Raw genomic sequence first — 15,309 nt, forward strand, 5'->3', positions numbered from 1 at the left:
AAAAATCAGTAATGTGATGTATTTACCTAGCTGTCTAAGAGTGTTGTTACCTGCTTAATTGCATAAAATTTTACTGAGAAGAAGCTTATACTGGCTCCTGTCCTTCTTTTAAATGACAGTGGTGGTGGGAGGCAACGTGTATATATGCAAGCAAAGCTTTAAAAGAAGTATTCCTGTTTTGATGCTCTCCAATAGTTAATCACCTTCCTTCCTCTTATACTGTGGGAGGAAATGGAAGGCAAAGTACGTGTTGTACAGTTTTATTGTTGGATTGCTCTTGGAAATGCATGTTCCAGAAGAACCTTTGGTAAACAGAAGTGTTAAGAGAAACACATGAGAAAGGTTGCCCTCAGTATAATATGAAAATTGATCAATTCACATCTTGGTATTATGTTTTCCTCTCACAATAACTGTGCTATTTCTTCAATTTGGAACAAAAGTGAGGTAGTTTAGTACAAGAAACTTTAACCATAATTTATACTCTGACCTTCCACTCCAGATTACTATTTTATGTATTCATCATGAAGTACAGACAAGCATACACTAAGGCTGGGAAAGGCAATTTCTTCAATGTCAAGGACGTATCAAAAGCCTACAACAAATAGCCAAGCTGTGGATGATTTGTCTGTTTAATTGCATGTAATTAACACATTCCCATGAAATTGTCAGGTTGGGTATATCTGCAACCTGTTAGAACACAAGGTTATCAAAATTTGTTGCACAGTCCTTAAGCAGATTGCTGTGGTTCAACCAATCTCAGTGGAAAATAGGAGATACTAGAATTGTGGGTGGGTTTTATATCATGCATGCCACCAACAAACATCAAAACCCAAAACTGAGTAACTCTTTCCAGTTGCTATCAATTATAGGGAATAGATGAACTGTGAAATTGTACACTTTTGTAAAGCTGTCTTTACATTTTGATTTTGAATAGGTAATAAATAATCTGTGCAAATGAAGATATTATATTTAGTACACTGAAATTTAAGCTGTGCTTATCTGATTTTGGGGGAAACGGTGTCAGGGTCATTATCAATGCATGATGTAACTTCTTAGCCAGGTTAATTATGCTTCTAACATCATCATCATCATCATCATCATTATATTTATACTTATATCCTGCCTTTTTCCCAGTGCTGGGACTCATTAGTGTTTGATTCTGTTTTTTCTGGCATGTTTTAGAAGATTGTGACCCCTTATTATTTATTATGAAAATGTGTACCCACCAGTGCATATCCCGTGCCCAGGGTGGTTGCAGTCTTCTTCGTACTTCATTCCAGTATCGCATAAATATATATGCATGTTTTGCCACCTCATGTTTATGTTAAGCTAATGTCTCTGTTCCAACACTGTTCAGAACTAACAACCCAGTTAAATATAAACTCTGCCTTTTGACTATATTTGAAATTTCCAGTTTGTCTTAATGGCAATTCTAATAAAAATTCTAATTTATTTTGAGTAGCAAACCTGAAGGAACCAATGTTTTAAGCATGATGTTGGTTGGTACACAACAACTTTTAAATCCCCAGCACTATTCTAAAAATGTAGTGAATTATTTATCCTGCATTTATAGCCAAGTAAACTGAATGCTCCAGCAGAGTAAAATACATGGTCTATTTCTTAATTAGATTAGTAATTGCTCAGTAAATTTAGCATTTTGACCTAACGTGTGTACCGTGTGAAAATAATACATTTCTTTTAAAATCAGAGATATAAAACCGGATAATGTTTTGCTGGACGTGAACGGCCATATACGCCTGGCAGACTTTGGATCATGTTTGAAGATGAGTGAGGATGGCACTGTATGTATTAACAGAATTTTATATCAATTCTTTAAAATAGGACTATTTAAATTATTATGGTATAGTTGCTTTATGTTAACCTGTTTACATTTGGAAGGTACAGTACATAACAACTGTTGGCCTGTGATAGAAGATTTACATATGTGGAGAGATATTATGGCAATATTTTGTGATGATTCATTTTCTCTCAGATGCTTCCTGTGTGTTATATAGAAGCTGCTTGTGACAGACAGACAGACAGACACAGATAATGTCCTGTTTATAAAATAACATTATCATGCCTTCCCTTGTCATATGCAAACAATTCAAAGGCCAATTAAGTCAGCTTCTCTTTGTACATAAGGAAGTAACAGATGTCATTGTAGTTGTTGTGGTTAACCTTTTTACATATTAAAACCCATGAAAAATTAGTGTGCGGGGTTGGGGGGTGGGAGTGGCTCTACCAGTTAGCAGATTGCTGCAGCCGCCACTAAAACTCAGATATTACTCATTTCTCAGCATAGCATAGACTACTATGCTTTGCTTCAACTTCTCATTTTAGTAAACTGATGCTAGAACTGTAATAGTTACTTGTGTTTAAGGGAGAACTTTAGGTCTCTTAGGAAAAAAGAGCCTTATACTGAGTCTGACTATTGGTCCAACTAGCCCAGTATTGTCTACATTAGCCTTCCCCAACTTGGTGTTCTCCATATGTTTTGCACTATAACTCCCATCAGCTCCAGCCAGCATGCCCAATGGTCAGATATGTTGAGAGTTGTAGTCCAAAACATCTGGAGGGTGCCAGGTTGGGAAAGGCTGGTCTACATCAACTGACAGTAGCTCTCTGCATTTCAGACAGGCCTTTTACCAGTCCTACTCCAGATGCTGAGGACTGAGCCAGGAATGTTTTTAGCATACAAAGCATATGCTGTTCCAGTGAGCTACAGCTTTTCTGGAGTGTGGGAGAAAGTGTTCACCCTACATTTTTTATTTTCTCACACCTACAGATTATGCATTTTTAATGTATGGGGTTTACAGTGTTTAGCTGGCCTTGCTTACCAAGCCAGAAATTGTAGTCACCCCACTCCCCCAGGTCAAGCCTCCTCACCATGCCACCAGGTCAACCACACATTGCTGCCTGAAGGGGCTCCATGTGCCTTTGGGAACTGGTGTCCAGTGATTCCACCCCCACCCCCCACCCCAATGCCTTTCCCAAGGGAAATATGGGGTATGTAGGATAGGTTGTGTGCCGTTAGGTACTGCAATCCAAAGGCATAAAGAGAATTTTCAGGAAGCAGTAATCCCCCCACTTCTACCCATGGGAAAGGCTGAGGGTGGTGCTGTTGGGTGCTGCTGCCCAAAGCTGTTGGGTGCCACTCTCCAAAGGCATACAGAGCTACTTCAAGTAGCTGTGTCAAATGCTTCCCACACACAGCTTACCTGCTCTGAAGAGGGAAGACCAGTGTGGGGTGGGGAGGGGTTGCTAGTTCAGGCCTGTATAGCTACAGGTCTTTGAGCACCTTTGCCATGCAGTTGCTAAATAATGCCCAACCTTCCTTCCAGTTGGGAGCCAGTTTGGGAGGTGCAGGGGGATTACCACAGAGCTGTTCAGAGCTTCAAAGTTGGGAGGAAGGCTGACTGCTCATCACACTTGCCCATGGCCCAGAACCAAATTGGAGTAACCTTGGTATGTGTGCCTTAACATTGTGCCCACATAGAACCTGGCAGGTTAAGTATAGGGGTCACTGGGGATAATAGAATGGGACAGGTGATAATGGGTGTATCATCTCATGGGCAGAAAAGCCTATCGTTTAGAGTACCTTCGTATAGCAAAATAATTACTGTTATTGAAGGTGCTCCCCTATGTTTGGGTATTGGATAGAGATGTGAAGGTCTGAAAACCATTTCAGAAATTTTCAGTGTGTGGGTGGGGAAACTTGATACTCCAAGCTGGGCTGCAGGGTGGAGGTGGGGATGGGGTGGGGAAGTGTCCTTCTGCTCATGGTTCCCAGGATCTAAGCCATTATGTTTTGTTATACAAGGAAGCATAGCCTGCTGTCTTTGTATCTCAGTGGTCTAGGATAAATAGTGTATGAGGAGGAATTCATCTAGGACTTAATATTTGTTTTACTTCAAAGGTGCAATCTTCAGTTGCAGTGGGCACACCTGATTATATTTCCCCTGAGATACTGCAAGCAATGGAGGATGGCATGGGGAAATATGGACCTGAATGCGACTGGTGGTCCTTGGGTGTCTGCATGTACGAAATGTTGTATGGTGAAACACCATTTTACGCAGAGTCGCTGGTGGAAACCTATGGGAAGATTATGAATCATGAAGTAAGAACTATTAAACTATGAATTCACTAAAATGCTCACTCCTCTTATGTGGAAATGTGCATCTTATGCAAATTTAGACAGAAAAACACTCCTACAACTCCCAGCATTCCCCAGCCAGCCAGTGCTAGGAGTTGTAGGACTTTTTTCTGTCTAAACATATGTAGGATTTTGCCCTAAAATATGTAACATGGTTCCGGGAAGCCTTTAGACCTTTTTCCTGCAGAGCAGAGTGAGACATTGCCCAATGGGAATTTTAAAACACACCTTTCTTTTACAAGGCACCAACAACTCAGAGACTAATGTTCAGTATGGCTGCCTGTAGTCTTGTCAGAGCTTTGCTATGGCATACTAGGAATATACTTGGCCCACCATTTCTGAAAGTATGTTTGTTCAAGCCATTGCACCCTTCCTTATTTGGAGCATGGCAGGTCTAAAGTAATCAAATATCGGTGGGCAGGGGAGGCACGGCAACACCATTTTCAGTCTATTTCTTTCTCTCTTCAGGTGTTCAATATTGTGTTTAACCTCTTCTTCTCCCCAGTCCATGTGCAAAGCTTCTTCCCCCATGTAATGTCTCTTGTTCCCTTTCCCTGGCAATATCCTCCTCCTGGAATTCAGCAGCAACAACTAAAAAACCTTTTGAGTCCCAGCTTCTATCCCTCACTTTGAGAAAATGTTTCAGATACCTCCCTGTCTGCAGTTGCTAATTAATTATTATTTTTGAGGGAAAGCCCTCTACACATGCTCAGTGGCACACCACTCCTTAATTTTAAGAGTGGGGAAGGAAAGGAGCAATTTGCAGTTTCCAATCAAAAGACACTCTGCTAGATGTGCTCAGCCTCTCTCCCTCATCTTGTTCCCTTTTCTCGATCTGTCTCTGGTCCACATAGGTTCTCATGTACAGGAGTGTCCTCACCTGTGAAGTGTTGAGAGTATGCTGGTCTCTCTGATGCTGCCTCTAGTCCCCTCTCCTCTGAATTACCATTCATTCTCTCCATTCATGTGTGCTTCCATCCTTCAGGATCTCCTGCCACTGCTAATCCATCTCTCTTTTCAGACATGTGTTATTGTTGTAATTTTCTTTCCCTTTACTTGAGTAATTGAGTAAAAATGCATAGGATCAAGCTGTTAGTCTCCTTTCCTAGCTGGAGTGGCAGAGCTGGGAATGTGCTTGTAGGCAATCCTATGCACAGTTACTTACCTGTGAAAGTTGTATATCTCAGAGCCTCAGCATTCCTTAACTCTAAAATGAGACTTCATACTTAAAAATGCTGATACAACTTGCTGTCCCTTGAAAATTGCAAGTGAAACAGGAATTTTCTGCCACTGACTCAATGGCTGACTTATCTCCCAGCTTCCATGTTCCTCAACTGTAAAATATGAGTATTAATTGATTGCCTTTGATCAGGTCTTCAGCCAGCTCAGCCAGCCATTGGAGCAGTGGCGTGATGTTAGAATCCCTTATTCTGTAGTAACTAAGCTTTATATTTGCAAGTCTACCCCAGTGTATGACAAGGTACAGTCAATAGGTAATTGGCTTCACCCCCTCTGTCACAATTTTGGGTCTTGCTCTGATTGGTAGATTTCTGGTTTCTAGTTGAAATACAAAGTAGATCATGCAAACCTGAAGTCTGCCCACCCATGATGTATGGAATACTTGCCTAGGTGGTGGGGACAGTGTTTAATTTCTAAAGAGAGGCATGCAGGGAGTCAGACTTACTCTGTTCTATCAGACCTTCTCTGTGATGCTGTACAAAAGGAGAGGTGGAGCAGGTTGCGCTTGCTCAGTGGAAATGCACTCTGTGTATGCTTAGGTGCACTTTTACTCTATTCCAACTGGCTAGTAGAAATAATTGTTGGTTACCAAGTCTGCATACAATTTGTTGCAGCAACTTAGTTCCCGTTGCATTGTAACTTACACTAAACCCATTTAAAATATTAGCCTTTTCTCATTGTAGAAAAGAAAATATTTGTTTCAGATTTCTTTTTCTGTTTTGTTTAGGAGAGATTCCAGTTTCCATCCCATGTTACTGATGTGTCGGAAGAAGCAAAAGACCTAATCCAGCGGCTTATCTGTAGCAGGGAACGTCGTCTGGGGCAGAACGGAATAGAAGATTTCAAGTCACATGCATTTTTTGAAGGACTAAATTGGGATAATATCCGAAATTTAGAAGCACCTTATATTCCAGAAGTTAGCAGTCCTTCAGACACATCAAACTTTGATGTAGATGATGATGTATTAAGAAACCCTGTGAGTGATTCTTTATTTTCTCCTCTGATGTATAAGGCAGTGGTGTTCAAACTTGCTCCTTTGAGTGAAACCTTTCCATGTCAACTTCTCTGTCACATAACTCTGTCGTAGGGAATTTCTGTGAAGAGATCTAGAGTGTACACACTCAACTTCCACAGGGTGTATATTAATTCTGTTGGGCCTCACCTTTGCTTGGCATGAACAGATAACATATCCCCTAATAACATATCCAACACTCTCCTGTAGCTCTGTACCTTTTAGGAGACAATCACTAAGTCTTTCTGAGAAGCTTGTCTGCTGTTACTGATATAGTCATTGAGAAACTTCTAAGATTCCCTGGAATACAGTTTGAAAACCGCATAAAGTTAATGCATGAGGTATTCCTACTTGGAGGGAACAATGCTATCGGGATAGATGGCCACCTCCGAACTTGGAGGCAACCACCTATACAATGCAGGGTGGGTGAGGGGATCTTCTCTGCTGTGCTCCAGCCACCCTGCATTCACGGTTCGACAGCCAATTCCGGCTGCCTAGCCGCAGGACGTCAGAATGTGGGAGGCCAGGCAACGCATAGGAAGCATCGTACTGGCACTTCTGCACTCCCCACCCCTGGGAACACCCCCTTTTGCTCCACTCGCACTGCTCTTCCGTGCTGCTTACGAGGTGGTGGGGAGGAGGAGCGGAGGCAGTTTTCCAGGAACCAACCATGCCTCTAGCATGTACAAAGTATTTGGGTAAAGGCGCTGTTCCCTGTCCCCAGATATCACTAGTCCTGCTCCCCCTCAAAGCCTGTATTGAATGCATGGCCATCGAGGGGCAGGGCCAGTGGTGCAGCCCTGCTCCCCCTTTAGCCATACATACCTTGTGCCTGGGAGTAATGTGAAAAAAGGGCATGCCTGGTTAAAGTTATTCAAGATTGGGGAAATAGAGTTCAAATTCTCTTAATTTGTTCCTGGTTTGTGGGCCATATTGGTTAGTAGTAAGCAAAAGCTTAAGGTACATGGATCCTCTCCACCCATTTTATTCTACAGAATGCAGGTTGGTTCTAGTGGCAGCATTAAGTGGGATACTGGTGTAATGAATATATATATATATATATATATATATATATATATTCCAGTGCTCTCTTTGTTGTACTGACGTCCAGGCCCTGGGCGTCCAAACAATATAACAAACATTTTTTGTGCTCACTGCTTCATAGAAGTATCTTTGAATTCAGTTTTTTTCTAGAGCATTTCAGCAAACGCATTTGTTTCACTGTAAATATATACAATAAAAGTCAGTTGCTATCTTCCATCCTTTGGTTACACTGAGTTTCTGGTATGGCTGTGACCTTCTTTCCTTTAGGCACGCAAGCATGTTATACGCTAGGTATGCTAGCATGTCCAAAACAGAGAGCAGACAAAGCCAAGTGCCATGCTCTTTAGGCAGATGTAATGTGTAGGAAATTGTGAGTCCATGCCATACCACTTCTGGTTTTACTGTGGCTTAATTATTTTACACATTACATAAAGGGAGGTAACAGAATCCTGGGCTATGCTACTTCAGACTGCAGAGTGGGATATAATGCTTCCCCATGTTAAAAAAAAAAAAGAATACTCCCTGCACTATAGTCAACTGTTTCACGAGGGAGAAGGCTGTGCTGAACCCTTCCTCCAGTATACTAAACTATATTCCAAGGAGGCTTTTCTTGGGGGAACCACTGAAAAAATATGACACCCATCCTGCAGTCTGGATTTGTATGGTACAGAATTCTGCCACTTCTTTCTGCATAATGTGCAGATCAGTTTTAGGCCTGACTGCCCCATGTTTAAAACCAGTAGAGATATTCTGGGGGCTGATTAACACATCATTGTCTTAATGAGGAAATGCACATATTTGATTCCCTTTCCCATTTGTTTTGGGCCTCCTGGGAGAAAGTGCCCATTGCCAGAGTAAGCAAGACATGGCTGCTTTAAAAAAAAAAGTGGATTATCTGCTCATAATGAGGATGGGTGTTGTGTGTAGCAGCTCCTAAGGCTCCCTTCTACTGCACTCCAAAACAGATGGATGTGTGTGTGTAATCCAATAGATGTATCAGGTATCAGAACCTCAGCAATCACCGGAATTTAGCTAAAGTAATGTTTCAATTTATTTGTATGTTTCTACCTTTGTTGATCTTATTTGGAGTCCTTATCAAGATAATGTCAATTGTGTATAGACATAGGGTAGTATCCAATGTTAGTCCTACGTAGAGTAAACTCATTAAAATGAATGGGACAAGTTAGTTGTGTCTAACTTAAGTCTCATTCATTTCAGTGGGTCTACTGTATGTTGGACTAACATTGGATACTACCTATATACATGCAGGATACAGTTTGATAAACAATAGCTTCTTAAATCAAAATGCTTTAAGAAATAAAATTAAATAATCTGGATACATGGATGTTAATAGTTAATTTCTAAAAGTATCTACCAGATACACAGGGCAGTATTCAACACTGCCCATGCACTAACAGGATTTACCGTTAGCGTAACAGAAAGCTAGTGGTTCCTGAAACAACCCAGAAGCGAGCGGAAACTCATGGCCGGAAAGGCGGGGCGGGTTGGTGGTGTCAGCGGAGCTCTCAGAAGGGAGCCCCTTTGACCTGGCCCATTCCAGAAATGAGAGTTTCCATTCAGGGTTGCTTTGGGAAGCACTGGTTCCTGTTGTGCTAGTGGTTGGTCCTGCAAGTACAACAGAACTAGCAGAAGTGCAGTGGCAGTATTGGATGCTGCCCATTGAATTAAAGGAGGCCTTTCTATGTAAATGAAGAACCAATTTGATCATTTCTCAGATATGAATATTATCACTCTACCTATGAAACATAGGTATTTCATCTTCACCTGATGAAAATAAACTGCTCTAGTCTGCCCAGTAGCTATCCTGTCTTCTACCTCAGTCATGGGTGTTTCATGTTTTGCTTGCTACTTTGTTTTTGTGAGGGTGAGGCTGGGCCAAGTTAGCATGAAGCAGAAAGGAGTAACACTGGGAAGAAGAATAGAAGACAAAATTATCCAGTGCGATTTCCCATATTCCCATACTTAAGAAGTCAGGTGTTGGTTGTAAGAAAGACCCTTTATGGGAATATTTTAAAGACATTCCCTTTATAGGTTAAAAAAACAGAAAAGGTGCAAAAAGTATACAGGCAACAAAGAGATGCAAGGCCTAGTTGTAAGAATGAAACAGTGTAAATAATACCCTGTTTAGTTGTAAATAAACATGGTTTAATGATTAGATTTGAACCATTGTTTAGGATATATATGAAGAAATATCAGTTGGAAACTTGATTTATATCAATGATTTAGGGTTTCATAAGCCAGTTTGTGAGGACGGTGCTCTGAAAGTTGGGTTTAAAAATCTCTAAATTTAAATCGCCCTTTGTTCTTTGCCAAATTAATTAAATGATTGATCAATCCACCCTGTTCCAGATTTAACTTAGTTTTCATCTTGTGTTCCTTTTTGTGTAGGAAATGATACCACCTGGTTCTCACACTGGCTTTTCTGGATTGCATTTACCTTTCGTTGGCTTTACCTACACAACTGAAAGGTAGGTGAAAAAGCTTTCAGGCACGGCATGTATGCAAAAATGCCATATTCCATTTTTTTTTTTAGATTTGCCTCTCTATTCAAGAAATGTATTGGATGGCAGTTCAAAATTCACATAGTGTTTTGAGCTCTTGTGTTTGTCTTCACTTTTTCTTGTAATTTTTTTATATAGTTCCATCACTGTATATGGTGCTTTACAGAGTGATAGGCAGGTCTTTTGCCCAAGGAGCTTGCAGTCTGCAGTAGAACAGTGGGAAAACCAAGGGGATAGGCCAGGTAATAGGGTAAATATGCACAAATGCAGTTATACATATTTCAGCTTCATTTAGGGATGCAACCCTACAACCCATCAGTTGGCCTCCAAGCTAAAGGATGTTGCGGAAGTGCTGCTCCACCAATCAGGTGGCTCTTCTACTCCACCCGCACCCCCCCCCCCCAGAAGAGCACCCAGTACACTGCCAGAAAGCTCCACTCAGGTAGATATACCTCTGGTGGTGTTTTGTCAGTGGTAGCATGGGAAAGGGACAAACAGAACAGGAGGAAAAATAAAAGGAAAAACCTGACCTTATTTCTTCTTGGTTGGCACAAGTTGGCAGGGCTTAGGAAGTGGGGGTTCCTGTGCCATGGATTCTCCTCACCCCCATAGGATTGCTCTGTAAGTTGGGGATGAGGCCAAAGGGAGCTAAATAATAGGATCTAAACAATTGGGTAATTTATCTAAGTTGACTGCTCAAAAAATGTCCCCAGTTGGTAGCTCCAACCACAAAGAGAACCCATCTTCTCTAGGCTCCACCCTCAAGGTGAGTCACACTGCTTACCTAGATTTCCAAGTATCATTTATTATTTTATGTTACTATCCTGCCTGTCCTCTCTATTCTGTCAGTGGCATTCCAGGGTTTGGGGCAGAGGACTTTCCCAGCCCTCATACCCTTTTAAGCAGAGATTCTGGGAGCTGAACCTGAGACCTTTTGTTGAAGACTGTTTGCTCTCTCACATCCAAGAGTGACCCTCCTGGTCTTCCTGGGAAATACTCCATATTCTCCATACTCTTTAAAAACCCAAGGAAGAAATGGAGGTGGAAGCAGTGGCATTGTTCTACTCTCAGTCCCCACTGGCTTAGAAGTTGCTACTGCTGCTTCCTCCCTGATAAGCTTGCCTATGCAGGCTGGAGAGAAAGGAGATTTCAGCTTATTGCTGTCATTTTACTTGCCAGCCAGCCCAGACAGTACCGGAGCAGTAACAGGTCATAATCGCAATTATATAATTTTAGAAGTTATTCCCAACCTTCTAGTTCAATTGAATTTCCCAGAGGAAACTGCTGTTTTGGATTGAACATGCTGATTAAAATGTATATTCCTCTGTTTTTGGGTTCCAGCTGTTTTTCTGATAGAGGCACGCTAAAGAGTGCAATGCAATCCAGTGGTATAACTAAAGATGAGGATGTTCAACGTGACTTGGAAAACAGCTTGCAAATAGAGGCATATGAAAGGAGAATCCGAAGACTGGAGCAAGAAAAATTGGAACTGAGCAGGAAGTTGCAAGGTATGCTCTCTTTTACTTCCTTCTGATGTTGCATGTGATGGAGCAAAAGAGGATGTTAACTTTGGCTAAACATTGTGTTTTTCGTTCAATTTAAGAATCCACCCAGGCTGTTCAGTCCCTTCACGGTTCTGCTCGCATAACAGCGAACACAAACCGGGATAAAGAAATAAAAAAGTTAAATGAGGAAATCGAGCGCTTGAAAAACAAAATAGCAGGTATGTCTGTAGTATATTTTAATAGGCTTCTCCTTAGTCCTAGAAGAAGTATAGAATAATTCCAGTGGTAAAGCCTTAATCCTGTAGCATGCTTTTAGAGGTGAACCTCATTCATTTCACGGCTACAGCTTTTGTATGGGTACCAAGGCAGCACGTTCTGTAAATGTATGAGAAATTACATTCTAATATAGTACTGGAGAGTTGTGGTAGGTGCAGTGATTTTTTAACAAAAGCTTATCTGTCTTCTAAAGCTTCCTCAACTTGATAGCAAATTAGGCTCAGCAGGAATGAAGAATGAACGCAACGTGTACTGGTTCAGTTAGACAGTTCTTTTAATTTCTGTACTTTCCATAAACCCCCCCAGGATAACTTCTTCTCCTAATCTCCCCGCCCCCAGGGAGGGGCAGACTTTATCTATGGGGCTTGATGCAAGTGCCATTAATTAAGAAAAATTTGAAACTGCACCATATTTCACTTTCTTGTGATATCTATGTAAGATAGGAAGGAATGTGAGAAGACAGATGTTTTATGTTGGCCTACATTCATTCATTCATGCTGACAGCCCTTAATTTTAGATTGAAGTATTAATAATCTCCACAGAAGTTGCACCTTCACAACTGGTGGCTCCCTTTTGTAGCCCTGTTAATTAGATGCCCACAGTGCCCATCTCAAGTTCCTTGTTTGAGACATGGAGTCCCTTGCTTCTGAATTCTCCTCAGTTGTATAACTAGGGTAGGGCATTAGGCGAACCTGTGCCAGGTGCAAACTGGACAGGGATGTAAAATGAGCAAAGATCGCATAATATATTGACACATTAAAATAATGTTAAATTATGTAATGTTTTCGGTATGCCACAATTTAGGCATATTTTAAATATGGTAGATGAATCAGGGCCACAGGCCAAGCAGCTCATCCTTGATTTTGTTGCTGCAGCTGAGAATGGTCAGCCACATCAAGCTGTTGAATTCATCTGGTGGAAGAAGAGAGAATCGGAGGAATGTGGCTCTGGCCAGCTATGGCTACTGCTCTTTGTGCAGCAGCAGCCAAGAGCATTGTTTGCACCAGAGGTCCTATACCATAGCTCCCTCTGTGTACGGTGCAATATGTCCCAGATCAGCCTTCCCCAACCTGGTGTCCTCTGTGTGTTTTGGACTACAATGCCCATCATTCCTGACCATTGGTCATACTGGCCAGGGCTGATGGGAGCTGCAGTCCCAAATATCTGGAGGGCATCAGAGAAGACTGCCCTAGATGTTGCTGTGCCTTAAAATCTCTGTTCTGCCTACATACCTGACCTTCCTAGAAAGCAGCAAGCAGCAGCAGTAGAGTTTGGAATCTAAGCAATGAGAACTTGGACTCTCAGCAGCAATATCTTTGAAGGTCCCACATCATTATTAATTCACCCCAGATTTTACCACTATATCTTTATTTCTCTCTAATAATACTTAGCATGTATCATGTTTGATGCATGGTCAGCAATATTATCCCCATAATGCAAATCGGAGGTTGAGAGTTATAGCGGCTTATCTCAGGCCCCACCAAGTGAGCAGAGGCAAAATTTGGATTAGGGACTTCCTGAGCCATAACTATCTCTTAGCTGCTGCTCTACACTATACTAGCTCCCTCAGAAGATCCTTTTCAGTTTATACGGTACTGGTTCCAAACTGTGTAGGGTGGGGGTTGTGGGGGGGGGGGCAGGCACAGCAATAGAAATCTGTCGTTGGAGTGGCTATTTGCTACACTGAATCTTCTGCATGAAGTAACTGCTTTCAGATAAGCTATATCACAGTATTGCGAAACGAACGGGGTGGCTCTTGCTAACAAGCAAGCACTTGTGTGACTTCTAATCTTGTTTCTCTCTTTTTTTGAAGAGGTGTTTGACTGTATCGGAATTTTTATTCAGCTGAAATGCCACTAACCTTTTGGGAAAAACCCCAAAACGTTTTCTTGCTCAATTGTATTCAGTTATGTTGAAAGGGCCGACTTTGTGAATTTTGGTACAAATCTGATTGTTTCCCCAAATTTGGAGGATCAGCAGTTATCTGAATTTATAACTGGCTGCAGATGGTGTATAAATGTACAAGTTTTATTTTAATAACTTGTCTGCAGAATGACAACTTTCCTTTTAGCTTGCTTTATTCAAGATCTAGAACACAAAGAGTTTTTTTTTTTTTATTGGGACCAAAGTAAAATTATATATGTTTACTCCAGACAACAGCTTAAATTGGGGAATACAGATTTTCCAGAGGGGGCAATCCAGTGGGTTTCTGCTTATGCCAGAGCTATCCACCCTTTTATACTGGATAAAAGAAATAGTGCCAGGAACCTGTAATACAAGATGTTGTATGCTGTCAATTTTCTCTCATATTTTTTCCTTTAAAAGTGTTTAGCCCTTCCATGTTAGCATGAAAACCTGAAAATAAGTAAGCAATGTTTGGTGAAATCTCTGTTGACAGGGGGTTGAGACTACACTACCTAGCCTAGGTTCTTACTCCTTCCTGAGGCCTCTGGCCCTTTATTTGGCCCATACAACTCGTCTGGCCCCAACCCTAATGTCTCTCCTTCCTCTTCCTTGCCAAAAACATTCTGAATTCTTCTGTGGGATGCACAATTAGTTCTGCACAATTAGTTCTGCCTGCATGAAGTTGCTTTGGACTTTTGTCTCTTAAACAGCACTCTCCTAAGCCACATCACGAACTGCTTTGTAAAGTAATAGGAGTGTCAAAAACAGTTTGATGATATGCTGGGTTCTGCTGTTCAAAGCGAAACCATAAAAAAACACCCTAGTTGGCATACCTAAAGTAACTTTTTGGATTCCATCTTTTGAAAACATGGATATTGGAAGCAGAATCAGTGTTGTGAAACAAGCATCTGGCAAAAATGCTCATATTGCATAATTTGTTCTGCTTTCAGAATCCACATTTCTCTGGTACTGGAATCTGGTACACAGAGGCAGAATTTGGGTTTTGTTTTATTTTTAGCGATGGTGTAAACCGAGCTGTGATAATGGGGCTTCCCCAAATGTGTGTTGGTATAAGAGGAAAGGATGATTGAGTTCACTCTGGACTGTCCAGATGAAATTACCCCGAAATGTCAAATTTCTGTGTGATCTGTAAAACCACTATGAAAGAGCCTTCCTTTTTTTAACTTTATAGATTCGAATAGGCTAGAGCGGCAGCTCGAAGATGCAGTGATGCTGCGGCAGGAACATGAAGACTCCACTCACAAATTAAAAGGCCTTGAAAAGCAATGCAGGATACTAAGGCAAGAGAAGGAGGACCTTCATAAGGTATTAAGTATAGAAAACAACTCAAAGTGTGTGTTGCCTAGCTGTGAAACACAGATGGCACAGCCAAATATGTAAAACAGTATGGAACAGATACTACAGAGGTTTCAACCCAATGTCATGCTTGTAGTGCAGTGGGACTTTATTCCTCTCTCCTCCCTGCAGCCCTCCATGCCACCCGAAAATCTGCTCTGGGGAGTTTCAAAATCTGCTCCAGAGGGTTGGGAGAGTATGTAGGGGGAGGGGAATTGCCTCACTCCCAGATCCGCTGACGAAAGCAGTTCTGTCAGTGGAATGATATCATTGGATACAACCCAGTGAGGAGTT

At 41.5% G+C, this 15,309-nt stretch overlaps 1 protein-coding gene across 11 annotated transcripts in view; it reads left to right on the forward strand.

The window, feature by feature from the left end:
• CDC42BPB (CDC42 binding protein kinase beta) overlaps window positions 1-15,309 on the forward strand; it is a 162,822-nt gene that overhangs the window by 82,837 nt on the left and 64,676 nt on the right. For all 11 annotated transcript variants that reach the window (XM_084838161.1, XM_084838171.1, XM_084838179.1 and 8 more), the window contains 7 exons: window positions 1,709-1,802; window positions 3,920-4,120; window positions 6,123-6,371; window positions 9,861-9,940; window positions 11,315-11,481; window positions 11,577-11,696; window positions 14,852-14,985. In XM_084838161.1, the coding sequence (XP_084694287.1) occupies window positions 1,709-1,802; window positions 3,920-4,120; window positions 6,123-6,371; window positions 9,861-9,940; window positions 11,315-11,481; window positions 11,577-11,696; window positions 14,852-14,985 (1,045 nt within the window). The remainder of the gene's footprint in view (window positions 1-1,708; window positions 1,803-3,919; window positions 4,121-6,122; window positions 6,372-9,860; window positions 9,941-11,314; window positions 11,482-11,576; window positions 11,697-14,851; window positions 14,986-15,309) is intronic.

The sequence above is a fragment of the Heloderma suspectum genome, chromosome 1 (genome assembly GCF_057233095.1).
Source record: "Heloderma suspectum isolate Gila_16-S chromosome 1, 16-S_ref, whole genome shotgun sequence".
Lineage (NCBI taxonomy): Eukaryota > Metazoa > Chordata > Lepidosauria > Squamata > Helodermatidae > Heloderma > Heloderma suspectum.